Genomic DNA, 27,110 nt, shown 5'->3' with positions numbered 1-27,110 from the left:
GTGTATTTCTCTTACTGCTTTTCTTTATAGCCTTAAACTTCACACTAGGTTCCAACACAATCAGACATATCAAACAAGAATAAGTAAAGTTTTTGTTTTGTCTGTGGGCCAAGATCATGCATAAGTTAAGACTTGCTATCTTGGCTTTTCAGTTGGAATATTTTACCTCTTGTGTTCTAAAAGTACAATGGGTTTGCCATCTAGAGCCTAAACCATCCCTGCCACTAAGATTCTCATATGTCTGTGAGAGTTGTTCAGGCATTTGTTTCTGTGAGGAACTAAGAAACATTTTGGGAGAACAATCATCCATACTAAAGTGAGGCAGAAAAGCTCAGCCCGATAAACAAAGCCTTGGTTGGACAGGAAGAGTGATCCCAGGCACAGGGTGGTATGTATCACTCAGACTGCCCTAAAGGGTCATCATGACAGACAGATGGACTAACAACGAGAAACTAAAGAATGGCTTTCACTAAAAACTCTGAAGCAACAGATAAAAAGAGCTCTACTTTGATGCCCACATAACAAAATATAACAGAGGGGGAGAAAAGGGGCCGGGACACCTCAACCGTACACTGGGCAGAGCAGCACAAGGCATTGGAGACAGTGGTGTCAGGTTCAGAGGTACACCTCTGAGATCTAGATAGGGGATCTCTAGGGGGAGGTACCAATGCACAAGTTCAGGGGCAGCAACAAACATCACAGGAAGAAAATGACACGCCACGTATCAGTGGCCAGAAAGCTTTATAGTGAGCCTACACGGAATACCCTTGGGTAACTCCAAGAATAAACCCAGTGAAGAGGTATTCCAGGGGAGTGAGAGGTCCTAGGTAAGGGTGAAAGTCATGAAATACTGATCACACTGGTTATTTGTCATGTTTTATTTTACGCCCATCTTGCTATCAAATCCATGCTATTTTCATGTGTGTTAATGTGTTAAATGTGATTATGTAGTTGACCAGGAAGCAATTACATATCTACTTTGTACCTAACACTATGCTAAGACTTTGTGACACACTTAAAAAAACACAAGAGAGCTTATGACCTTGCTAACATATGGAACAATCAGTGATGAATTCAATGTAAATATAGTCAATAATAAGGGGGAAATTATGTTGTATAAGCTATGTTTGCTCTAGGAGTTTCAAGGAGGAGATAAAAACGGATTTGAAGTATAAGGTACAATGTCAAAAACAGCAAGACTTGCACTGACATTGAAAAATTAGTAAGTCTCTTTTTGATTATAAAACTAATAAAGGATCATTACACAGAATTTAGAAATGGCATTTTAAAATACTGTTTTAATTGCCCACAGTGTGAGTAATATTTTAAAAGAGACAAAAGAATGTTCTTGTCTAGGAAAACAATGTAAGTGAAAGGAGAGATACAAGTAAGTTAATAGTACATATAAATATCATCAGTGGTTTCCAAACAACATTCCTTAGGAAAACTGGTGTCCTAGACTACAGTGTACCTTCATTAAAATCAGGCAAGAATTTTAATTTCTTATTTGAAAGGGAAAAAAAAAGTCAATGGAAAGAATTTTCTCATTTTAAATGAGTTTTTTTTCACTTTTATTACTTAAACCCTCACTATCTGAGATTACTTCCTTGCTAGCTATCAACAAAACCAATGTTCAACAAATAACATTAACAGAAAAATGCCAAAAGTGTTTTATGAGAACACAAGAGCATGAATGGCACAAGCTCACAAACATACACCTGAGACTGTTTTGTTACTGTGAAAATCATGGCTAATTGCCTACTTTGGCTCTATTCTCCCCTTCTTACTTAGTAAGGGACCCCCAAATTTTGTTCTGGGAAACAAGGTACTCAGCTAAGTAATCTATTTCCCAGACTCTGTACCACAGTACATAAGCACTATCCATTCCTCCTTCCTCCTTCCACTCTTTGTCCTGCTTGGAAAGTAAACCTCTCTCCTAAGGTTGCAGCAGCCATCCTACAAGCATGAAGGTGAAAGCTACAAGCTAAAGATGGTAGACCAGAAAGACAGGAGCAAGAGCATGGAGAGGATTATGGAATCACCACACCTATCCTGGATTTCATCCCTCCAGACATACTGTTACAGGAAATGAACACATAAATTAAACCCTTATCATTTAAGGCATTATTGGTCAGGTCACTGATACTTGTAGTTATAGACAATCCTGACATAATGATTGCACATAAATTCAGGATAAATATTTCTAAGCAAAGTCTTAAATAATCTGGGGCTACAGTATAATTATTTATCAAGAGCGTCATGACTTCCTGGCACTCTGACTCCTCAAAAATCGAGAACCAATGCCTTAGTTCAAACTCAGTAGAGAAGGAATTCTATTTGGGGATCATCTTCTGTATGTCATTTCTTTTCTAGTGTTCTGCACAGTACCGGGCATCAAGAGGGCAATCTGACCTGTCAATGATGATGATTAGACACCTGCCTTCCTGAGCCCAAAATGGAAATTCAGCAAAAAGGATGAGCCGTTTTGAAGGCCCTCAAAAATCAATTCTTCAAACGGAAATATTTCACACAAAGAAACACTTGGAAGAGTGGGTCGAAATAAATATATTTTGCTCTGGTTACAAATGTGCCCATCCTACAGTTCTCTAAATGTAAAACTTCTCTCAATTTTCATTAACATGTCAGAGCTGGGAAACAATACAAAGTAGGGGAAGGAACCCTACTTATTATGAACCTCAACTGGCCAAATCCCTACCTTTTGGCAGCACTAACTAGGTTCAGGCTGCAGTTCAAAATAAGACCCATTAGCCCTCCAATATGATGAGGCTTTCCTACCACCATTCCATTACACAGAAGGTAGATTTGGGGATCTTATCAGTTAGCCAATAATTATGGAAGACAAAACTGAATAAACTTTGCGAGATGTTACAGTAGAATTGAGGGCTTCTCAGCCCTTGACACTACTGACATTTTGGACTAGATAGTTCTTTGTTGTGGGGGGGCTATCCTGTTCACAGGGGGATGTTCAGGTCCCACTAGAAGCCAGTAGGACCATCCCAGCTCTAATGACCATACATGGCTCTCCAGACATTACCAAACATCCCTTGGGAAACAAAATTACCCCCAGTCAAGATCCACTATAAAAGATAAAACCAAAGTATTTATGTTTAAGTCTCTAACACAACTGCTATAAAGAAAATGAATCAAATAAGCAGCAAAGCGCAAGATCTCTGCACATTATTAGGGCTATTTTTCATTTCAATAGAAGGACCTAAATATATTCTGCCTCCATGTTTACGTCAAGTCCTGGCTTAGAATAGGTGCCTCTCCTTTAATAGTGTCTTAACCTCCAGTAAGACTGGCTTCCCCTCTCTTCCTATCAAAACTATCAAAAGTCAGTAAGACCTCTAATCTAAAGATCCCATACCTTTTATCTTAATCTTCCCACTCTTTTCTTGACCTTTCTGCAGCAGCTGACACATCCGGCTTCCCCTTCCAACCTAATCATCTTGATTATCCATCCCAACTCTCTGACCATTTCTTTCAGTCACTCTTTGTTCCCTCTCCTACTGCTCAGTCCATGTCCATGGCACTCTTAGAATTTAACCCCAATTTAATTAACTCTCCAGATTAACCAAAGTGTGCTACTCTCTGTAAAACATACCAACCAATGCCTACGGCATGATGAATCCTCAATGCTGCTAGGTCACTCTCTGGAACATTCACAACTATTTTAGCTCCAACCAGGAGAGCTGCTCTTATGCCTCAAGAGTCAGTTATATGTGTTATCCAGCCTGTGTATGCCAACTGTATTTATTATTGTAATTATGCAGTTTCAACCTTTCGTAAGAGTGAAAATAAACTTTCTATGAAAACAAAATTGAATGCTACAGAAAGACTTAAGACAAGCTGCTTTTTAAAAATAGCTGTTGCCTTAGGTGTAAGCAAGATAAAAATCTAGATTTTTTTTGTATCCACAAGTCTTTAAGTTCCTTTTTAAAGATATTAAAACTGGAATCTGTACTCAATGCATTATGAATGCGGTTTATTCAAGAAAGGGGAAACTCCAGCTATTCTCAAAGTAAAATTTGGGGTCCCCTTTCAAAATACTGTTTAATAAATATGCTCTATATTTTTAAGATAAAATGCTACATGCATTTATAAATCATTTTGTGATGCCTCACGTAAAAAACTTTCTTGATTAACCAATTAACTACCAGAATCTTAAGGCACTGAGACACGAGGGTTCCTACTATATATAAAAATACTTTGCCCTTAGCCATTCCATTGTGATATCTCATCTTTACTTCTTCTCTCTCAGCATTCTCATCCACTCCCACCACAAGTCCTTGCAGCTGGTCTTCCGTAACCTTATTAAGGACGTCTCACCTGCTTCTGCCAGTACTACTTCCACTCATCAGAGCATCGCTAGGGAAAAGTCCTATACATCAATACTTAGAGAGTACTTAATGACAAATACTCTTTAAGTACTTATTAACATGTGAAAATCTTCATCTCTAGTTGATTTCTTATTGACTCCCCTTTAGGACATGTTCAAACTCTGTACTTTGTTCTTAAGCAAATTTCAGTGGGTTTATTCTCATTGTCTAGATGTTAATTTGGGAAAACCTGTACACCAATCCAATCTGACAGGACCCCTGCTGGATGGTTTTACTCCCCAAAGAAGCCCAGCTTGTTCATGACCCTGTATCCAACTGCCTAAAGACAGTTCCACAATCTCCACACTGAAAACAGTGGAAATATTAAAAATATTCAAACAGTTAAAATATCCCACACTAGGAAATGGTGTGGCACAGCCATGGAATATTATACAGTTGTTTAAAAGGTTGTGTCTATTATGCAAAAATATGGAAATACGCTGATGAATATCAAGTTAAAAGGCAAAAGACAAAGCTATACACTGTGGTAATAGCTTAAAAAACATATATAGGAAAATTCAGCCAGGAAAAAAACAAAAAATAGTAACAGGGACTATGTTTGCACCAGTTGAACATGGATTATCTTCTTGGAAAAGTTTCCGTATCAATTATATTTAAGGGAGGGAAAGACTCAGTGTGATTTCAAACAACCCCAGAGACAGTTTGCCATACAATGGCCAAAGTACAAGTTTGGGGGTCAATACAGGACAGGATGACTTGCTACTTCTTCATGTTTTAGAATAATACCACCTTCCCTATTGTAATGATTAGACAAGATAATGCATTAGAAAGTAACAATGTCTAGAACAAGTAGGTATACAACAAAGATTCACTTCCATTCCCCAGACCAATCTGAGAGATACCTTTAATGACACAAATCACTGAAAATCAAACAGATCTAATAAATGCTGACTTCTGTCTCGGCAAATGAGATGAATTAGGAATTAAATTCTCTTCAACTTGTTTACTAAATTAACCATATTACATTAGTTATATTCTGCTATAAAGATGAGGGCTCAATATTTCATAATATAAAACCAAAAACAGTTTACATTAATATTAAACAGCATTAACAGCAGAGACGACTAAAAGTCTTCTAAGCTATATTTACAAAAGAAATTTCACATGTGCCACAGAATTATCTGACTTCAATGTTTTTCATCCCATTCTGCATACTACTGCCAAACCACTCTTTGTTAAATACCACTTTGATGGTTTCAATCCTCCACCCCAACACCTACAATCATTCCCTACTGCCTACTTCAGTTCTAAATGCCTCTGTGCCAGGATGCCTCAGGCAAGGTGATGGGGAGGAAAATTTACTGCAGGATCAGAAAGATCTAGATCCTGAGCTGGGCACTAATGGTACCCAGGGTCTTTCTAGCCCTATCCAGTCCTAATCAAAGATCTCCAACTTCAATACTCTCTCCCTTACTTCTATTTCTGACTAGCTTGGCAAATCTGTGTGCTTCCCTCTCATAGATCCATAAACTGAAGTCTCTATACGGTTGCCAAGGGACAGAGACAGAGGAGTATTAGGACTGTAAATAGGTATGGAAAATCTTTTGAGGGCAATGGAAATATTCTGTAATTATATAGTAAACAGTGGTGATGGCTGCATGACATACTAAGTATATTAAAAATTACTGAATTGTATACTTTAAAATGGTGAATTTTGTTATGTGACTTATATCTCAAAAATCAAAAACTTCAAAACTCAGAAAATACAATTATGTTATTAAAATTTTGAGATAAAAAAGAGAACAAGCCTTATAATTTTATTTTTAAGAGGCAGATCCTATAATCAGATCTCCTGAATCAGTATCCTCGCTCTGTCACTTTTCAGCTAGTTGACATCTTAGTAATTTACCATTCTGTGCCTCCATTCCCTCATCTGTAAAATGGGCACAATAACAGTAGGGACAGTAAGAGTACCCATCTCATAACATTGGTGAAGGTTTAAATAAAGGTAGGGAAAGCACTCAGAGTCATGCATGATACATCATAAGGGCTATATTAAGTGTTATTCTTTTTTCATTCTTTTTTTATTTACACCAGCTCTGGAGAACCTGTGGAAAATGAACACTCTTCTGAATATAAACTGGCAGAACCTCTCACGGAATAATGTGGCAGTATATATTAAAATTTTAATTGTCTCTATGCCTTAACCCCACTATTCTATTTCTAAGAAATTATGCTAGGGATAGAAGACAAAATACACAAAAATGTATACACAAGATTGGTAACATCAGCTTTTTTTAATAATAGCAAAGTGGACAACAACCTAAGTGTCCATCTATTGTGAATTAACTAAATTATTGATAAAATGCTATGCAGCCATGAAAGCACGTGCCAGAATATATATATTTATATGGAGAGACCAAGATCTGTGAAGTGAAAAGCTATAAAACTACATAGTTACAACGCAATTTATATTTTGCAAAGTATACATGTTTACATAATAAGTATTTTAAGATTCTGAAAATATATTCAATATATTTCCTCCATCAAAAATTGTAAAATATCCATAAATAAATCTAAACACAAGAACATTCTTTGGTTCTATTTCTAACTACTGTTCCTTAGTTCTGCAATACCAAATAGAGTGGGTGGTAGCCAGAAACCAGGGAAGTCACTCCCAAAGACAAAATTTTACAAAACCACCTGCAAGTTGGCACTGAAGAACCGGATACTATCTTAAAAGAGAATTTTAAAAGGACTTCACAAAACTCTTGTGCGTTAGAAAAAGTTCCAGATTCTGAGCTTTGATTATTTGGTTAAGTAACTACATGATGTTGGCCAAGCACTAAATCTCTGAGAAATCCCAGTTCCCTGGGTAAAAATGGGTATAATAATCACAGGATTGCAAGGACTGAATGACATCTTTACAAAAGACCACTGGAAACTATAAAGGATATTTCTCTTTTTTGGTTAAAACCACCAAAACCAAAATTTTTACATAACTATAACCTTAAGCCCCAGCAAATTGTTATAAAATAGTCAATTTAAAAAACTAAGTTTAATTAAATGGTAATTAGGAAGCACTTACAATCTAAATGAAGAAGGAAATGATGGTAAACACAATCGCACCACCTAAAAAATAACTTAAACCACTTTAAAGAGGAAAAAAACTATGAAAAATGAACACAAGATACTAAACAAAGACTGAGCTGATTTGTGAACAGTAGAGGATCTAAATATATCAATAAGGCTATCAACATCTGAATTGAAACAGAAATATCAGCAGCTTAGATTCACTCAAGAAACAGTATTAGATGAAAGCTGACAAGGCAAAATAAACTGAATTTAATCCCAAAAGATCTGACCTGTGAACAATAATGGCTCCAGATTAGTCAGAAAATGTCAAAGCAAACACTGATATCAAAAAAAAAAGTTCCAAAGTTTTCTGGTATAAAATGAAATAATTTCAGCACAACCCTAACATTAGATCTTGTGGAGGAGAATGGCAATCATCACAGATTTATTCTTTGCATTTTTCCATACTCGTCAAATTTTTTTACATCCAACAAATACTGCTTTTATAACAAAGAAAAAAGGTGTGGTTTTCTTTTTCTTTTTCTTTTTCCTTTTTTTAACTATGGAGAAGAAAGACTCAGAATATTTGCACAAAAATGAGAGGGATGGAGCCATGGCTGAAAATATAATACCTGCCGAAGTTTTTGAAGGCAGAATATGTTAAGAACTTCAGAATCTGAAATGACTTTTCAAAAAATGATGAAACTATTGAGCCATGAAAAATACATGACACTTGTAAAAAAGAAATAGATTCAAATAGTAACAAAAGATTAACAGTAAATCATCTAATAAACTAAAAGCAAATACTGAGGGAATTTTAAGATTTAAACATAGAACTTCAAAGTGCATGAGAAGTATGTCAACTCCTAAATGTTTCATTTCTCCCATGAGAGAAGCTAAAAATGAAACTAATAGTAGGAATAATGAAAACAGTTCTGTTAAAACAATGTTTCTAACAACAAATAAAAAAAGGAGGGAAAGTGGGGGGGGGATGGGTTGACATTATCTCCCAAATCAGCTTTTAAAAAATTGAAAATTTGCAAGCCATTAAAGAAACCACTTATACAGGGAAAATGAGGACTAACAAATATGAACTTAAAATACGGTTGGTCATAATAAAAAAGACAAAAACAAGTGTTGGCCAGAATGTGGAGAAATTAGGACCCTCAGACACTGCTGGTGAAAATGTGAAATGGTGCAGCCACTTTGGAAAACAGTTCAGCAGTTCCTCAAAATGTTAAACTTACCATGTGACCCAGCAATTCTACTCCTAGGTATATGCCCAAGAAAATGGAAAACTATGTCCACACAAAAACTTGTACATGAATGTTCATAGCAGCATTATTCATAGTAGTTCAAAAGTGGAAATAAGTTCCAAATGACCATCAGCTGATGAACAGATAAACAAAATGTTGTATTATCCATACAATAGAATATTATTTGGCCATAAAAAGGAATGAAATTCTGATACATGCTATGACATGGATGAATCCTGAAAACATTTTAAGTGAAAGCCAGGAACAAGAGGCCACATATTTGATGATTTCATTTATATGGAACGTCCAAAACTGGCAAATCTATAGCAAAAGATAGATCAGTGGCTGTCTAGGGCTGTGGGATTGGGATCTGGGGAGTGGCTGCTAAAGAATATGAGGTTTTTGGTGGGGAGGACAATTACATTCCAAAATTGACTGTGGCGATGGCTGCACAACTTGTGGCAGGTGTGTGACTTATCTCCTGCCTTAATCCCCACATCCCAGCATCCCCAAGTAGTCCTCTCGCTGCCCTATCTTTGTACCTTTTCCAACGCCATTCCCTCACCTGGACTAAACACCCTTCCCAACTCTCCCAGTATCAATGTTCATTCAGTCACTAACTCCACAAATGAATATGGGATGGCATCAAATTTTGTGCCAGACACAGTTCTAGGCACAGCTGATAACAGCAGTCAACAAAACAGACAAGACTCCCTGCCCTCATGGAGCTACACAGAAGAGACAGATAATTAGTAGCGTGTATCATAGATCTCACAGGAAAAGGTGATTTGGAGCAGGAGAAAAGCATAAAGGAAGGTTAGGATGGGAGAGGCACAAAAGGGATGGAAGGTGGGAAAGGATGCAATTTTAAAGCATCATTTTGAAAGTGATGTTAAAGACCTGAAGGAGCTGAGGGGATAACAGCTGGGACAAGAAGGTTCTAGGCAAAGGGAACATCAACAGCAAAAGGCCTCAGGCAAAAGTGTGGCTGGTGTTTCATGCTGACATTCCGCTCTGCCTGCAAAGCCCAGTTCCAGGGCCACTTATTCAGAGAAACTGTTTTTGATTCCTATTAATCAGAATTATTCATTCCCTGGATGCTGTATCTTTATCTTCCTTAGGGCACCGTGTACAGTGGAAACCCTCACTGATCACTAAATCAAGAGTCAGATAGAGCAAGGAATCATTTTTAAAATCACACATATCTTTTAACCATTTTTAACTTCAAATATATAAATGTACATTCGTTTCCCCCACGTGGCACCAAGACTTTTTCTTTGAGTATGGGTCTGCCAAATGCAGCTCCCCACTTCCTTGGATAAACCACACTCATAATCCATTATCCACCATGTCCATTTTCCTCTTTTAAAGAACAAGAGGATTTAAAAATACTTGCGAAGTTTTCTAGGAGGAGACTCCTTCCAGAGATTATAAGGTTTCCTCCATCTGTTTCAGCTGTCTTGACCACCACCTAACTCATTGAAAGGCAATTCTTTCAGCTTCTTGCCTTTATCAAGTCTTTCCAAAGAGATTCATAAAAATAATTTCCTTTGCATTCACATTTCATCTACCTGAGTAATATTTATTAATTTACACTCGCAAGCACCACTGGTATAAAAAACTTTAAAAACAAATGCAACAGACTCTTGGTAAGCAGAGAAATCAAATGATAAACAGACAAACCAGAGCTAACCTACCTGGAGCATCTGTGGGCTGTGGGATTTGGACAGTATGATTTACTACGGGAATGTCTAATACAGAATGTTAAAATCAAGTCCAGCAAAAAACCTGAACAGACATTCTTCCAAGCAAAATATATAAATGGCCATTAAGCATATAAAAATGTGCTCAACATCATTAGTCATTAGGGAAATGCAAATCAAAACCACACTGATCCACAACTTCACACCAACTAGTATGACTATAATCAAAAAGACAGCTACTAGTGTTGGAGAGGATGTGGGAAAATTGGAACCCTCATACATTGCTGGGAAAATCTAAAATCCAGCCGCTTTTGAAAATAGTTTGCCAATTCCCCACAATGTTAAGCAGAGTTAAACAAGAGGACTGAAAACATATGTCCATACAAAAATTTGTACGTGAATGCTTATAGAGCATTATTCATAATAGCCAAAAAGTGGAAACAACTCAAGTGTCCATCAACTGATGGAAAAACCAAATGTGCTATGTACCATACAGTGGAATATTACTCGACCATTAAAAGGAATAAAGTTCTGATACACACGATGACATGGATGACCCCTGAAAACATTATGTTAAGTGACAGCAGCCAATCACAAAAGGCCACATACTGTATGATTCCATTCATATGAAACATCCAAAATAGGCAGATCCACAATCAGAAAGAAGATTAGTAGTTGTCAGGGGTTGAGGGGAGAGAGGATTACAGAGTCACTGTTAACAGAAATAGGATTTTCTTTTTGGGGTGAAACCTTCTGGAATTAGACAGTGGTGATGGCTGTATAACTTTGTAAATATACAAAACACCACTTAACTGTACACCTTCAAAAAATTCCAGTGCTGTCAGGGTTCAGTAAGTGTTTATTATTGAGGGAGATGGGGAAGGGGAAGAAAGCCCAGATGTATTCAATAGAAACTTCCTGCATATATTTATAAGAGACTAATGAACCACTTTTGTTGGAATATAAGGCCCTTGAAGGCAGGGATGTTCTCTCATATATTTCCCTTAATATCTAACCTATTTGATTATAGTAAGTAGGTACTCAATCAATATTCACTAAATAAATTAATATATACCCACATATTACACACCAAGGATCTAGAAGTATCTTGATTAAGATTTTACACTAATTAGGAAATACCTACTTTTTATTCCCCAAAATCCTGAATTGCCACTAACAAGGCACTCCTCCTAATCTGAAGCTTATATCATCCATTTATACAACTCTTACCACTATACTACAATCCATAGGACTGACTTTAAATTCCCATGATTTTTTTAAAACCTACTTCAAATCCACCTTATGTCTCTCACCAATGTGGCTTCTTGATCTCTCAGAATGTTTTTACACCTCTTTAACCCCATTCCCTAAGATAGCAATGTCTCACATGTTCAGCCTCATTTGTTCTTCTCAAATGAGGACCATTATCATTATCTTCCCATTACAACTGAGAAAAAAGTGTCAATTTTAAGGTCACGTGGTCTCCTGGATTCAAAGTTCATCTTTCTTCACATAAATCATTTCCAAACTTTTTTCTCTTTGGATGAACATGGAGCTTTCTGATAAGTTAGACTTTAAAAAGAGTAAGTACAAATAAAAAAATATAAAACAAGACAATAAGTATAAAGCATAGAATGAGTGGAAAGCTGAGGCAAGAGAGGACATTTAAAAAAAAATAGGCTTGTTTAGAACAAGAAGAGAGAAACAAAGGGCCTGATGCTCAGGGAAGATGTAATATCAAGTGATGACAGGACAATGCAGACCGTTTGAGCTTCTTCTTTGCTTTACTAATGTTCACCAAGGAGCCTGATCTTCAAACGGGGAAAGGTAGAATCTGGAAAAGAGGGAGCTAACATCTAAGGTAAGTGGCATGGAAAGTGGACGGTAATGGAATAGAGAGCTAGTTCAAAAGAATTTGCTTTCTGATCCAAACAAATCACATTCTATGGTACTGAAAACACTTTTAGTTCTGACTGCTGATTACCTAAGCTATCTTGACAAGGTGCCAGAAGATCAGAAATAAAATAATGCATTCTGTTTTTGAAAAAGGAAATCCAGGAAGAATATCTATGAAAAATTGCCACATACCCACTAAAAAATTCTAGAATGGGCAAATAAATTTTGGATCACAATAAAAAGAAAAAGCTACCATGGGCTCTTGATTAAGGCAGGCTCTACAACATTTGCTTTTTGATAGGATTACTAAAATGGAAAAAGGAATGATACAGACCTATATATATCGATTCTAACAAGACAATCTGACAGAATCTTTTAATGATAGGCTGGTGAACAAAATGGAAAAATGTTGAACGGCAGAAGCTCAAAAATCTGTTAAACGCTACTTGGAGGATGCATAGCTGGTTAACATCTGGTTGATTAATGTATCAACATCAACCAACTTGGAAGGAAGTCTACAGTAAAACATCACAGAGTTTCATCCTTTGCCACCATCTAGGATCTAGGCAACTTCTATTAATTTAATAAAGCCACACAGCTGCTCTTCACATTTACAAGGGCCACAAAGCTGTGAGTGACCCAACTCACACAGCCTGACAGGATCAGGCTCCAAACAGGTCAGAGGAGGCTGAAAAGAAGGTCCAAAACCAAAACTGAAAATCAACAAGCAGTCAAAGCCAGCATTTAGATTTTAAAACACAAACATGTGAAGTAGTAAAGTTTTTGTGGAAAATACCTGGGTAATAAAAGCCACTAAAAAAAAAAATCTACACACAACCTCAAGCTGTATTAATAGATGTGTATGTCCAGACTGGAGTACTATGGTTCTCTAATTAATCAACTTTAAAAAATTTATTTTCCATATGAATTATTTGTAGACCGTCATCCTAGAGACAGTTATGACAAGAATCTACAAATATCATTTAGTTAAAACTCAGCTTTAGACCCAGAGTTATTCAAGTATATCTTGGCATTAGAAAATATTTTGTTTGATGAGCCTAATTTATTGGCGTTATATATAAAAACATCAATATATCCTTGAGAGAAGGCTCAGATATTATTAAATCCAAATCCCTATTTTAATACAAAAGAAAAAAAGAAACTAAGAAAAATTAAATAACTTGCTCCAAATCACACAGTTGCTAAGCAAGGGCCATAATCCCCAAATCAGTTACTTTTTTCCACTCCACGTGGGTTTCCAGCCCTCTCTGTCCTTTCTTAAAACTTACACTATGCACTAAAGAGTTAGAAAGCATACACAAGAACATTCATCAACACACTTAATTTTGCTAAGGACAAATTAGCTCAGCAAGAACAAATAACCAAAGCACATTAGCCAGTAAAATATTTTGACATGGTGTGATCATTTACAAATTTGATAACCAATATTTATTACAAAAAGGCACTCTAATATACAAATGGTTTTTATTCTTAACCATTAAAGTGTGATTATTTATTAAAGTCTTATCCCATATTCCACTTAACGTTAGAAAAATAAAATAAAAGTTATTGCATGGATGGAAAAGGTTTTAATGGACATGCCATTGTTTACTGGACTCATAACCCCTCCCCTATCATAAAACATTATGAAAATTATTAAAAGATTTTAGATCTTCAAACCTAAACAGTAGGCCAAAGGTTTTCTTCATTTAGGGTAAGCATCTGAGGCCCTCTTGTCTCCTCACTACCCCAGAAACAATGCCCCTTCAAGAGCCCTTTGGTTACAAAGGTTGTCTGACAGGCGCACTAGTGGATTCCCAGTGGCCTGATGTCCATCCTCCCTCCCCCTCTCCCCCCTTTCCCCACCCACCTTGGTTTAAAGAAGGCAACTGGAGAATGAGAACTGATAAAAGGGCAAGTTAGCAAGGCTATGGCTTATGATCACTAGCATCTGCTAGGCCAGCTCCAGGACCTACCCTCGCCTAAATGAGACCAGGAAGCCTCTCCTAGCCCCAGGGCTCCTCTGGGACCCGTGGAGGGAACTTTACAAGCGGGATACCCTCCTCCCCAGTCTCAACCATTAGAGCTCCAGCAAGCTCTTTGTTTCCAACAGCTGGGGGGGGGGGGGGGAGGGGGGCAGACGGCCTTGGGGAGAGGGGAGAGGGGAGAGGGGAGAGGGGAGAGGGGAGAGGGGAGAGGTCACTCCCTTGCTCCCGTTGCTGCCAATCTCCAGGCCCTCCTGCAAAACATACAAACGCACACACACAATCATTCCCTTGGAACTGGTTGTCTCTTTCCACACCACCTTAACCCGTGTCACACCTTGCTACACAGAGACACACCTTAAGACATAATTACCTCTTTCTACTACCCAAACCCTACACAGGATGATTCCCTAGCCAACCTCCTTCTGAGACGACACAAACAGGGTTCACTCCAGGATCCCCATCCTTCCTCCTCAATGCATAACCCCGGAACATCCCTGAGCCCCAGGCTTCACTCATAACAACACACACACACACACACACACACACACACACACACACACACACACACACACACACACAAACAGAGGGTCACTTCCTGAACCCTAGGACTTTCCCTGCTCGAAACCACAGACCTGGGGCCACTCCAAGCCCCTGCGCCCACCTCTCCACACCACACACACACACACACACACACACACACACACAGTCACTACATCGTCAATCTGCATCCTCTGGGCCACCCATTCCCTTTAACCACAGGACCCTTCTGAGACCCGAGTGCCCTAAGAACCTCCCCAGTACACGGTCACTCTCCTGGTCCCTCACCGTCACACATACAACAGAAAATCCCTGCCGGGGGCCGCCCTCCCTCCCCTGAGCCTTCACAACACAAACACGAGCTCCCGCGTGCACACCCACGATCACACCGGGAGCCCCGGCGGGCTACCTCCCCGTTGCCAGCCGGGCCTCAACACCTCCCAACACGCCGGCCGCCCGCACCCAGTCACTCGGCACAAGGATGCACGCACAGCCACTCCCCGGCCCCACGCCGGTCTTCAAGCACCGCGCGCTCACCCCCTACCCTCCGCCCTCGACCACCCTTGGCCCCGCTCCCGGGACCCCCAAGCCGGGGCCTGTTCCAACCCGGTCGCTGGGACTGGGAGGGAGGCGGCGCCCGAGCGGAGGGAGGTTGAGGCTGCAGGGGCGCGCTCTGGCCGGTCCTACCTGAGCAGTTGATGCTCTTGCCTTTGCCGCCGGGACAGTCCCCGCCGCCGCCTCCACCACCCGGAGGCTGGTTGGACGCGCGGCTCCCAGGCAGAGAGAAGGCGAAGAGCAGAAGCACCGAAGTGTAGCAGCAGAAGGCGAGCGGGGGCGCGGCCGGCAGCAGGAGCGGCGCCTCAGCGGCCGCGGCGCCCATGACTGGCGCCCCTGGACGGCGGGAAGCGCAGGCAGCCGCAGGCCCGGGGCATCCAGCCGCGCGCCGGGAGCCCCGCCGCTGCCTCGGCGCCTCCTAGCAGCCGCGCCGCTGCGCCCAGGAGCGGCCCCTCAGCATCCCCGTCCCACCCGCAGCGCCCGCCAGGCCCCGGCCCGCCGCGCTCGGGACGGAGTCGCAGGGCCGGAGCGTGTGCGAGGGGCGGGTGCGCGCGAAGGTGCGAGCCCGCGTGGGGAAGACCGAGGCCGGGGGACGAGCGGGCGGGCGGGCGCGCGCGCAGCGGGCGGGGGTCGCGGGGTGGGGGCAGGGCCAGCCCCTCGCTCGCCTCCTCGCCTTCCCTTTGTGTCCGCGGCCGTCGCCGCCGCGTCACAAAGACCCCAGCCCGCCCGGTGAGGGGCGCGTGACAGAGCCGCGGGCGGGAGGGGTGGCTGCGACCCCGCCCCGCGCACACCCCCAGCGCCCGCGCCGACAGCTCCGCCCCCGCCCGCGGCCGGCGCCGCCTCCAGGGGAGCTATTGTTCCTGCGGCGGGGCCGGAGCTCAGGGGGCGGGGGGACGCGGCCGCCGTTCGGTCCGGCCTCGGGGGGCTGGCTGGCGCCGAGGAGGCTCCGAAGGCAGTACCCTAACAGACATTTTTGCCGCCCTTTGTAAGCATTTTTGAAGCGTTTCCTTGGCCCAACAGCCGGGCTGAAAAAGGGCAGGTGGTCTACTATATAGCTATTTTCTAGGTGAAGAAACTGAGCCGCGGAGAAGTGAAGGTGACTTGTCCAAGGTCACCTACGAGGAGATGGGCAGGACTGGAATTGGATCTCAAGTTCTGACTTCAGCTCTGTAGTTTTTAGAGATGGGAGTAAATGGCTAAATTACTCCGATCCTCACCCCTGTTCCCTATTCCCTATTCCCACAAACGCCAACTGAATTTAAAATAGTTTTTTAAATTCAATATTGCCCTCTACCAATAATAATAGCTAATGTTTAGATGCCGTTTGCTATATACAAGACCTGGACACAGCTCTTTACGTGAATTTTCTCCAGTTCTTTTTTACAGCCCAACAAGGGATTTTCATTCTCATCCCCATTCTACAGAGGAGGAGGTTGGGACCCGAAGAGGTAAAGTGATATGACTCCCAATCCAGTGCTCTTTCTACCATGTGGTGCCAAGTGAGACCCAGCCACAGGCGGTAAGATTATGGACTGAACTGTTTGAAATTCCTCTGTTTTGTTGTTTTTTTTTTTTTCATTCTATTATGCTGCCTCTCACCTCGGATGGAATTTTTAAATCTCACTAAAAAAACTGATAAATTTGACTCATAAAATGTTTCAAATGTGTGAAAAGCCACACAACAGGCAAAGCCACATTAGGGATCATACCCTCAATGTAAATAGGAGATAGTATTCTTAATACAAATAAGTAATATAAATCAGGAAGAAAAGGTTGATATAATGGGAAAATGGGAAGCTGACTTTTCTTATTCACATAAAATACAAGCAATAAGTATGTGAAAAGATATTTAAACTCACTAATAGTAAAAGACAGATTTAAGGCTCACATAGTAAAAGACAGGTTAAAACTCAAGATTTTTTTTCTTGTTGATGACTAACAAAGAGTTAAAAGAAATGACAAAACTAAGCACTATAAATTTATATGTTTGGGGAGGGCAATTTGACTATGTATCAAAAACGTTTAAAATATTTATCCTTTAATCTAGCAATTCCATGTATTGGAATTTTTCCTAAAGAAATAATTGGACAGGTGCGCAAAATGTATATATAGATATTCATCACAGCCTTTTTATAAGAATTAATATAATCTAAATGTCCATCTGTGGGAACTAAAATATGGTACCTCTTTGTACAATGAAGTATGCAGCTTTAATAATGATGATTAGATTAGTGTTTACTGACATGATAAAAGGATACTACCAATTATGTATAAGAAAATCCTATTTTTCTAAAATAGGTGTGTGTGTACACATCTGCAGGGAAAAAAAGTCCAGAAGCATAGACAGAAATATATTAGCAGTGACTATCTCTGGAAGATGGGCTTATGAATAAAAGATCCCTGTCCTTTATAATTTTCTGAATTGTCCAAATTTTTTTCAGTGAAAATGTTTTCTATCCCTTTCAAAATCAATTTCCTTTTAAATTAGCCTTTCATCATGCTTTCTATATAAATGCACCTTTATAACATTTTATTAAGGATGGCTTCAAACCTCTAAACTGTGCAGTGGCCTGGCAATTGTTCCAGCTAAAATTCAGCTGGCTTCCAAATCAGGTGTGATCTCGGGTTCCTGACTGCCAAGCCACAGCTGAAGGCTCCTCCTCAGACCACTCCATCAGCAGCCTCTCAGCTAAGCTTGACCTCCTCAATGCTTCTTTCCTGCCTTGTGTTTTGGTTCTCCCAACCCCAGTATTTTGCCTTTCATTTTCATCTGATGGCTAACCATAGGCCAGGCAGAAATAATAAAAGGAGACTATCCTTAAATAAAAAGCAAAATCTCTACGGCCATAAGTCAGAGATAATTCACTTCTGCATCTTTTTCCAAACCAGGTAAGAAAATTCGACACAGATTTCTCAAAAGTTTTCAAATTCAAAAGGACTCTACTTCAGAAACAGAAGTTCTCTGGCTTCAGTCATCCAATCTCAGAGAGGAAAAAAGATCTTAGGAGGTACAAACTGCCATATATAAAATAAATAAGCTACAAGGATATATTGTACAGCACAGGGAATATAGCCAACATTTTAGAATAACTTTAAATAAAGTATAATCTATAAAAATTTTGAATCCCTATGTTATACACCTGAAACTAATACTGTAAATCAGCTATACCTCAATAAAATTTTTTAAGTAAAAATAAAAAATCTTAGTGGTCATCTAATAGAACCCCCATTACATGCTTTAATAGTGGTGACCCCAAAAGGTCAGATAGTGTAAGAGTGTGGGGCCCACTACATAAAAACCACCCAGAGAGTTTTAAAAGAATGAATTTCTGAATACCACGCCAAGACATTCAAGTATCCCTTATTTTTATTTTCATGTTCTCTAAGTAACTCAGATGCATTGCCAGTTTGGAAACCCCTGGCCTAACCTTATCAGTCAGCTGTTGCTCCATAGCAAACAACCACAAAATGTCAGCAACATGCCATAATAAACATTCATTTCTCACATGTCTGGGGATTGACTGTCTGTAGGCTTGGCTGGATGGCTCTGCTCTAAACTGCCGGTTCAGCGGGGTGTGGCTCCTGTGTGTAGATTGAGTTCTGTTCTTCTGCAGGAATATTCGCTTTGGGGCCCCAGCTGAAGGAGCAGCACCTACCAAGGAGGAACTCTTTTCACGGAGGTGGCAGTGGTACAAGGGACTTGCCCACCTGTGCAAACGCTTTTCACACCTCTGTTTGTACATGTCTGCTAACATCCCACGGGCTAAAGCGAGTATCATAGCTGAGCCCAAAGACAAAGAAGTAGAGAAGTCTATTCTTATGGAGGTAAGAGCCAGTGAATATAGAATGAATATTTCTTAACAATAATCTATCAGCGATCCTATGCTTGAACACCATTAGTTACGCTCTATCAGAATGTTTTCAGTTCCAAGTAACAGAAAAACCTCACCCAAATTAGCTTAAACAAGAAAAGACTTACTGGCTCAGGTTTAAAAAAAATAAAGCCAGAAGTAGTACCTTCGCCTGAGTTGGTTTTGTTCTCAGTAAAGCTTCACTCATGGAAAACATTGCATTCCTTCAAGAACTCTCTGTGAGCATCAGGATGCATGCTAAGCATCACAGCAGCCTCAGGGGCAAGAGATAGTCCCGCCTGGCTGTCGGCAGGGGTTGGAATAGGGCAGCAGGGGGAGACATCTAAAAATTTATTCATTACAACTCAATGTGATAAACACTAAATAGAAATGGAGGGGGTAGGGGGCCGGGGGAACAGTAGTAAATGGAAAATCCTACTTCACACTTCCTGCCCAGCCAAAATTCTGGCTTTTCTGGACCTCCTGCTGGAGGGTCTAGCAGCATAATGAAGCCTTGATAAGTGGTAATGAGACACTCTGGGACTGACAAATTGGCCCTGGTAGGAGAGAATCACAGTACTTGAGTTCAGTCCAGAAACATTGGAATGATTTATGGTGTAGCACCGGTGCAGTTGTGAGACTGACCTCTGGCCCATCTTGAGAAATTGGACCCCACTTCCTAGAGAGAGGGGTCTTTTTTAAAAAAAATGGGAAGAGTGGATAACGTCATTCATTCATTCATTCAGCAGATTTATACTGAAGGTCTACTCCTCGTCCCTGAAAATACAGTGATGAGTACAACAGGCCTGCATAATGGGGACAGAGAACAAGGTCAAGTTGTTTTAAACTTCATTCGAGAAACATTTACTGAGCACCTACTCTGATCTGTATACTGAGAGATACTCTACATGCTGAGAAACTGCAGTGAACAAAATGAAGTCTCTGCATCTCATAGAACTTATAGCCTAGTAGGGGAGACCCCATAATAATATTGGAAGAGAATAATTGTTGGGTTGAGCCATAACAATGGTAACTATAATTCACTGAAGACCTGCTACATCCCAGATACTGCGAGGCACTTCATATTTGTTGTCACTAATCTTTCCACCAACACTGTTGGTAGGTACTGGTTCCATTTTGTAGATGAAGAAACTGAGGCTCATGAGATTAAGTGAACTACCTAAACCACGAAGCTAGGAAGTTGGAGTCACCTGGCCCCATTGACTCCAAAGCCTCATCACATCCTGCAGCATCATCACCTGACATAAGATAGAGCAAAGATTGGCACCATTAGGACTACAGCCACCAAGGAGTGTGCACCAGCCATCCTGAACCCTTTTGTTGGGACTTCTTGTGATTACATGCAGGGATTATTGTGATTACATTGCTTGTAATTACAACTCTGGTTGAATGCACCATTATTGTTACCCACATCGCCTTAATGGTCCTCAATTACGTAGATGGGCAAAAGCCAAGGAGGCAAGGGTTACAGATATCTGAACAAAAAGTGCTATGGGAATCCAACAAGGTAGCTTCACTCTGCCTGGAGGAGAGCAGGCTTCACCGCTATAATTCTGTCAATTTGAAAGGCTTCTCACCCAAACAGTCCCTGTGAGTGGGTAGACAGACTGAGGAGGCATCTCTGGGTTTTTTCTGCAGGTCTTCTTGTCATTCAATTGTTCGGTATTGCTCTGAATACAAAATTAAGATCTTTTCCATCTTTCAGCAAATGGAAATTTTCAGCTGCAATTCAAAAATTTCTCCAAGGGTTTAACTCATAAAGGAATGTACCAAAGAACTAGCTTCTCTGACAAAGACAATCACATATAAATTGTAGTATGAGGTATAGCATAGTAATTAAGAGTGTAAGCTCTGGAACTAAACCATCTGGTTTTGCATCTTAATTCTGCCACTTGCTAGCTTAATGACCTTGGTCAAGTTACTTCAGTCCTCTGTGCCTCAGTTTCATAATCTGTAACATGGAGATAAAATTTTTATTTGCTTCATAGAGTTATTGTAAGGATAAAATGTGTTTTGTAGGTGAAGTGCTGAGAACAATGCTTATTTCATTGTAAGTATTCAATAAATAATTGGCTAGAAGTAGTAGCATAATAAGCAAATAAATATTAGCTATTATGAGTGGCAGTAGCCATTAACTGCATTAGTATACCAGGCTAAGAGCTCCACATGTATTATCTAATGTAATGCTCTCAAAAACCCAATGAGGAAGGTGCTATTATTAACCTCATTCTGTAGATGAGAAAACTGAGGTTTGGAGAAGTTAATTATTTGTCCCACGTTACACAGCTAGTGGGCAGCAGGACCGGGACTCAAAGCAAGGTCTATCTGACTCCAAAGCCTCTGGTCACCCTAAGAGTTAAAGGTGGCAGTCTTTAAAGAGCTCATCTGAGCCAGCTAGCTACAAGAGAGACTGCAGGAGGGCAGTCCAGTGACTGGCAGGGCCAGCTAAGCTACTGGAAGGGAAGGTTGTAACAATCAGCCAGGTGGGTCAAAGCGGAGAGACACAAGGTTACAGGCAAGAGCCTGGGAACTTGAGAATGGCATCCATTGGGCTAAGAATCATGAAAGAGAAAGAAAGCAAGGAGTTAAATACACAGAGGAATTAGAGTGAGTTGAATGGAGCTAAATAATTCTATTTCACCACTGTGTATGTTTAAGTATGTCAGCTTGACTCTGTATGTACACATATGTACTGAGCATATGTCATTTGCCTGTGTGTATATATGTAATGAGTGTATCAGCTTGCCTCTGTACATATGCAAAAGTGCCAAGCATATGTCCTTTTCCTCTCTGTGTACACATAGAAGGAATGAGTATATATAAGGTTGCCTCCATGAGACTGTATATGCATGCGTATTTGAGTGTGACAGCTGGGCCCTGGGTTTGTATGAGCACATTTACATGTATCCATGCACACATTACTGTATATAGCATCTCATCTGTACGTGTACATGTAAGCTTGAATTGAGTCAGTGGTTTTCTACCTACTCTCCCTTGGCAACCAGTTGAAAATTATTCCCTATAGACTGACGGCCTCAGCACTCAGCATCAGGGTCAATATAGTTAGACTTGGCACTTCATCTGGGTTCCTAATTAAGGGAGTTATAAAGGTGAAAGAGCAAGACCACGTTCTATAGCTGCTTCTCTCAAAGCAGAACAATAGTGCTGAGACTCTGGGCAGCTCTCATCGTGGTGGCTTCAACAACAATGGGAGCAGGGGCAGGGCAGGGCATGGAGAGTGGTGACAGTAGCACCATTCATCCAACAGTACTTCGAGATTGCCCATTACGTGCCAGGCAACCGTGTTAGGCAGTGAGGATGCAGAGGTGACCAGATAGACACAGTCCCTGTCCTACAGTCTAACAGGGAGTCAGACTTTAAACAGTTATAATTATGAAGGATTTTGCAAAGGATGTGTGAAAGCATCAGATGGGGACCCCTAACGTCCTTAGGGTTGGATCCTAGTATCAAGGAAAGCTCTCGCTAAGAAGTGATATTTAAGCTATGGCTGGAAGACTGATGAAGAGTTAGAGGCAGGTAGAGAGGGAACAGTATGAAGAAAGTTCAGCATGTAAAAATGATAAAGAATGATAAAGTTTAAGAAACAGAGAAAAGACAGCTGTGGTTGAAGCCTGGAGAGCGAGGAAGCAAATGACACAAAGGATGAATGAAGTTAGAGACCAAATTACACAGGGCCTTTTAAGCCAGGATAGGGATTCAGACTTGACCCTATGATTATGAACAGGGAATAACCCGCTCAGATTTGTGTTTTTAAAAGATTACTTAGTTAAATATATGAAACGTGTATGTTAATTATAACTCAGTGACGCTGTTGAAAGAAATCACTTGAGCTGCAGTGTGCAGACTGGATTGACTGGAAAGGCAAAATGTTCCCAAGAAAACCAGGAGAGAGCTGCAGCAGTCTGGGTGAGTGATGGGGTTGGCTTGAACTAGGGAAGATGGGGACAAGTAAGTGAATTAGAGAGATTAAGGAGGTAAAATTAACAGAATTTGGGGACTGACTAGGTATGGGAGCCGAGGGAGAGGAAGTTATCAAGCCAGGGTCATTCCTAGGTTCAAGGACATTTACTAAAATAGCCATCCCTGGAGAAGAAGCAGGTTTGGAGAGAGGATGATGAGTTCAGCTGCAGGCACATTGAGTTTGAGGGGACCAGCGAGCATCTGTACTGAGCCATCCAGTAGCAGTTGGATTTATAAATCTGGTGCTCGTAAGAGATTTACACTGGACACTAAGTGTGGGAGTCATCAGAGGAAAAATTAAACTCATGGAGGTGGATATGATGACTTGAAAGTGTGCAAGATAAGTGTTGACCCCTGAACAACATACGTTTGAACTGTAAACATACGTTTACATACATTTGAACTCTCTTAAGAAAGTTTTTTTAAATAGGTTAAGTTTTTTTCAGTAAATAGGTATTAAAGAAATACACCATATGAGGTTAGTTGAATCCCTGGGTGCAGAACTGTGAATACAGAGGGCCAACTGTAAAGTAATACTTGGATTGTCAACTGTGAGGAGGGTTGGTCCCCCTAACCTCAGTGTTGTTTAAGGATCACCTGTACTGTGAAATTAGAAGAGGGCCTAGGCTGAAGCCCTGAGGAACTCCAACGGAGGGAACTGTGAAAGGACTGCCAGAAAATTAAGAGGAAAACCAGGAAAGAATGGGGTCACAGTGACCAAGGAACAAAAGTGTTTTAAGAAGGAGGACATGGTCAACTGGTCAAATACTGCTAACAGGTCAAGGAGGATGAGTGCTGAATAACATCTAATCTTGAAGTCATCAGTGATCTTAGCAAGAGCCGTTTGGTAAAGTGGTTGGGGCAGGATCCAGGCTGGAGCCTTCTGAGACATGAGTAGGAAATAGGAAGTGGAGACACAACATTTGGACAGCTTGGCTGTGAAGACAGGAAGAGAAACAAAGCTAGAGGTGACTGGGTGGAGGATGGACTTTTTGAGATGAGACTGTAAAATATTTAAACAATGATGACAAAGAGCCTGGGGTGGGGGAGTTGACTATACAAGACAGGAAAAAGGATAATCAGCAGTGTAAGATTCTCAAGAAAACAAGGAGGGATGGAATTCAAAGCACAGATGGAGGGACTCACTTTTGAGAGATGGTTTCTTCTTTGTCACAGGAGGGAAGGTACAGGGAATGGAGGCTGACACGGGGGGTGTAGATATGCTGTTGAAATACTGAGGAAGTTCCTGGATCTCAGCTTCAATGTTGTCTGAAGAGAAAGAGGGGGTAGGATAGAGTGGAGATGGTGGGGGAGGGGCTGCATCAAAAGGTGGCTTAAAGTGGCTTTAGCTCCACTATAATCTCCGTCAGCTCTCTCTTTGACCTTCCATCCCAATCTTCATTACCATCTTTGTTGTGAGCAGGTGCATTCTCTCAATCTTATGTAAGAAGTTACTTTAAAAAAACAAACGACCTATGACATGCAACATATACAACAGATACCACCTCAAATCAAGTGCCCTGACCCCTCCCTTTCAACCAGATTGTTGCCCCAAGTCCCAACTACACAGAAATTTGAGGTCAGATGTAAGAAAGGTGGGGAAAATTTGAAGTGGTCATTGATGATTAGGGGAGAGAAAGCACATGATTTTCCCCGGTAGAGCTCAGAAGAGATGGACAGCACCAGAGGCAGAGACACCACAGATACCCTGGAGCAGGGGTGCTTAGGAGAAGGAAGTCAGGAGTCTTTTCTCTCAGGTGGGCATTTATCAGCATTGGGGAAAAAACAACCCCTCCTTCTGCTCACCTCTGGCTCAGGAGTTCTAAGGGAGATGGTCCCTTGAGAAAGTTGAAACAAGGTGGACCCTGGCTTTCTGAGCAGCCAGTGTGACTTGAAGTGACCTAAATTCAGATGTTCTCTAATCTGGCATACCTTCTTTCCATATAAATGCTGGCAAATGGTCCAGGCTGATTTAATCACTATTTTGCATTCCCCATGAAATAACTGATTTGAGTAATGATCATCAATGGATGCTAATACCATAGGGTGAAACGTCACAGTCTTAAAGTATCACCCCACAGATAACTTATTAACTATGAGTGAAAAGAAAACACTTTAAAATGGAGAGAGCTAGCAGATACTGCCTTCATCAAATTTAGTCTCACCAATGGTGGGCAGCTTTCAACCACGTGGCTCCTGAAATGATACATGATGTTACCTACAAGATAATCTTGCCAAAGAAGTTTAACCTGAATCTAATCACAAACCAAGTAAATCCAGAATGTAGGCATATTGACGAGGCCTAGACTTTAAAAGAAATTTAATGTCGTGAAAAACAACAAAGGAGAGAGGTTTGTTCTAGATTAAGTTAGACTAAAGAGACAAAACAACCAAATAACCAATAAACTTTGATTGGATCTGAGAAAATAAACAGCAAATAAAAGACATTCTCAAGACACCTGGAGAAGTTTGAATGTAGATGATATTACTGAGTTAATATTAATTTTCTTTGGTGTGATAATAGGATTGTGGTAATGTAGGAGAATGTTCTTATCCTCAGTACATGCATGCTAAAGAATTTAGGGTGAAGTGTCATAAAGCCTGCAACTTTCAAGTGGTTGAAAGAGAAAAGCAAACTGTTAACAATGGTGAATCTAGGTGAAGGATAAAAAAAAAAAGGATTTTTTAAAAATTCAGTGCAGTCTATTGCATTACTTCAAACATTTTTTTTTGCAATGACCTTGAATAGCTTTATGCTTATAAGCATAAACTGTGCTTCGTAATATGCTAAATTAGATTGAAATCTTTAAAAGCATCATAGCAAGAAAATTGCTCTGCAAAGCTTTTTAGACATAAAAGAACTTCTAATTTGTGTAGGAGTGTAAGTGAAGATTTGGTAAAGTGGGAGAGAGAGCCACGAAATAATAGCAAGAAAACTTTCTGGGAGTGGGAAGACCTTTTGGGTCTAGCACTTAACCACTGGAGATGTCAGTTTCCTCATCAGCAAAGTGGGGCTAATGGCACTACCTTCATCATTTTGATGTACAGGTACAGGAGACACAGGATATGAAAAAACTTTATAAACTGGAAATGGGAACAGAAGTCAAGTGATTTTTGTTATCGTGCTATGGTGATGTCCTGTTAGCAGGGGTCCTTGAACTTTATTATACCTAACAAGCCATCGGGAAGCTTGTTGAAAGTATAGATTCCCAGTCCTGCCTCAGAGATTCTGATTTCAATAGGTCTAGGTAGGTGCCTAGAATTTGCTGTGGGAAAGCACCACATATTCTCTGGTGCAAGATATCTGAAAACACCTAGAGAGCTGCTGTGGAGAGCACTGTGATCTAGAATCCCTGCTCCTCAATGTCTGGTCCATGGACCAGTGACATCACTAGCACCTAGAAGCTTGTTAGGAATGCAAAATCTGGTCCTACTCCAGACTTACCTAGTCGGAATCTGCATTTTCAGTGAGATGCCCAGGTGGGGAAATTAATACCTGAGAGACACTAAAGGGCAAGACTGAGTGATGACCTTTCTTTTTTGCCCTGGTCACTGATTCTCAGCTTGCTGTCAGACGGAATCGGGGTACCACCTTTGCGGTTGCTGATAACTTTAACCTCATTTAGCTCTTCTCTCTGCTTCTCTTTGTTTCTGGCTCATCAGTCCTAGCAGGTCTTGATAAACATAACCAGTTATAAACAAATCAAAGCACACTAACTTGGGATCTAAATCCAGTTAAGTGAGGGATGTGATTTTTGTCTTCCTTTTTATTGTGGTGAAATAACATAAAATTTACCATCTTGGCCATTTTTAAGTGTAAAGTTCAGTGACATTAAGTACATTCACATTGTTGTGCAACCATCTCCATAACTTTGGGTATGTGATT

The 27,110-nt window shown here is 40.6% G+C and overlaps 1 protein-coding gene and 1 long non-coding RNA gene across 4 annotated transcripts in view; one reads left to right on the top strand and one right to left on the bottom strand.

Annotated features, from left to right (window-relative positions):
* Nucleotides 1–16,088, bottom strand: part of TMEFF1 (transmembrane protein with EGF like and two follistatin like domains 1) — a 71,948-nt gene extending 55,860 nt beyond the window's left edge. Inside the window, exon 1 of the mRNA XM_031677139.2 lies at nucleotides 15,504–16,088. Coding sequence (XP_031532999.2) covers nucleotides 15,504–15,696 — 193 coding nt within the window. The 5' untranslated portion in view covers nucleotides 15,697–16,088. The remainder of the gene's footprint in view (nucleotides 1–15,503) is intronic.
* A 110-nt stretch (nucleotides 16,089–16,198) lies between these two features.
* On the top strand, nucleotides 16,199–20,653 carry LOC140696103 (uncharacterized). Of its 3 annotated transcripts, none has more exons than XR_012072127.1 (5): nucleotides 16,199–16,356; nucleotides 16,745–16,890; nucleotides 18,261–18,379; nucleotides 18,986–19,196; nucleotides 19,972–20,653. It is a non-coding gene; the product is annotated as an uncharacterized lncRNA (long non-coding RNA). The 3 variants fall into 3 exon arrangements; XR_012072125.1 differs by having other exon boundaries at nucleotides 16,206–16,356; nucleotides 19,969–20,653; XR_012072126.1 differs by lacking the exon at nucleotides 16,199–16,356 and adding an exon at nucleotides 16,367–16,467 and having other exon boundaries at nucleotides 19,969–20,653.
* The last annotated feature ends 6,457 nt before the right edge of the window (nucleotides 20,654–27,110 follow it).

Source organism: Vicugna pacos, chromosome 4 (genome assembly GCF_048564905.1).
Source record: "Vicugna pacos chromosome 4, VicPac4, whole genome shotgun sequence".
NCBI classification, from domain to species: domain Eukaryota; kingdom Metazoa; phylum Chordata; class Mammalia; order Artiodactyla; family Camelidae; genus Vicugna; species Vicugna pacos.
This window is presented reverse-complemented; position numbering and strand designations above follow the sequence as displayed.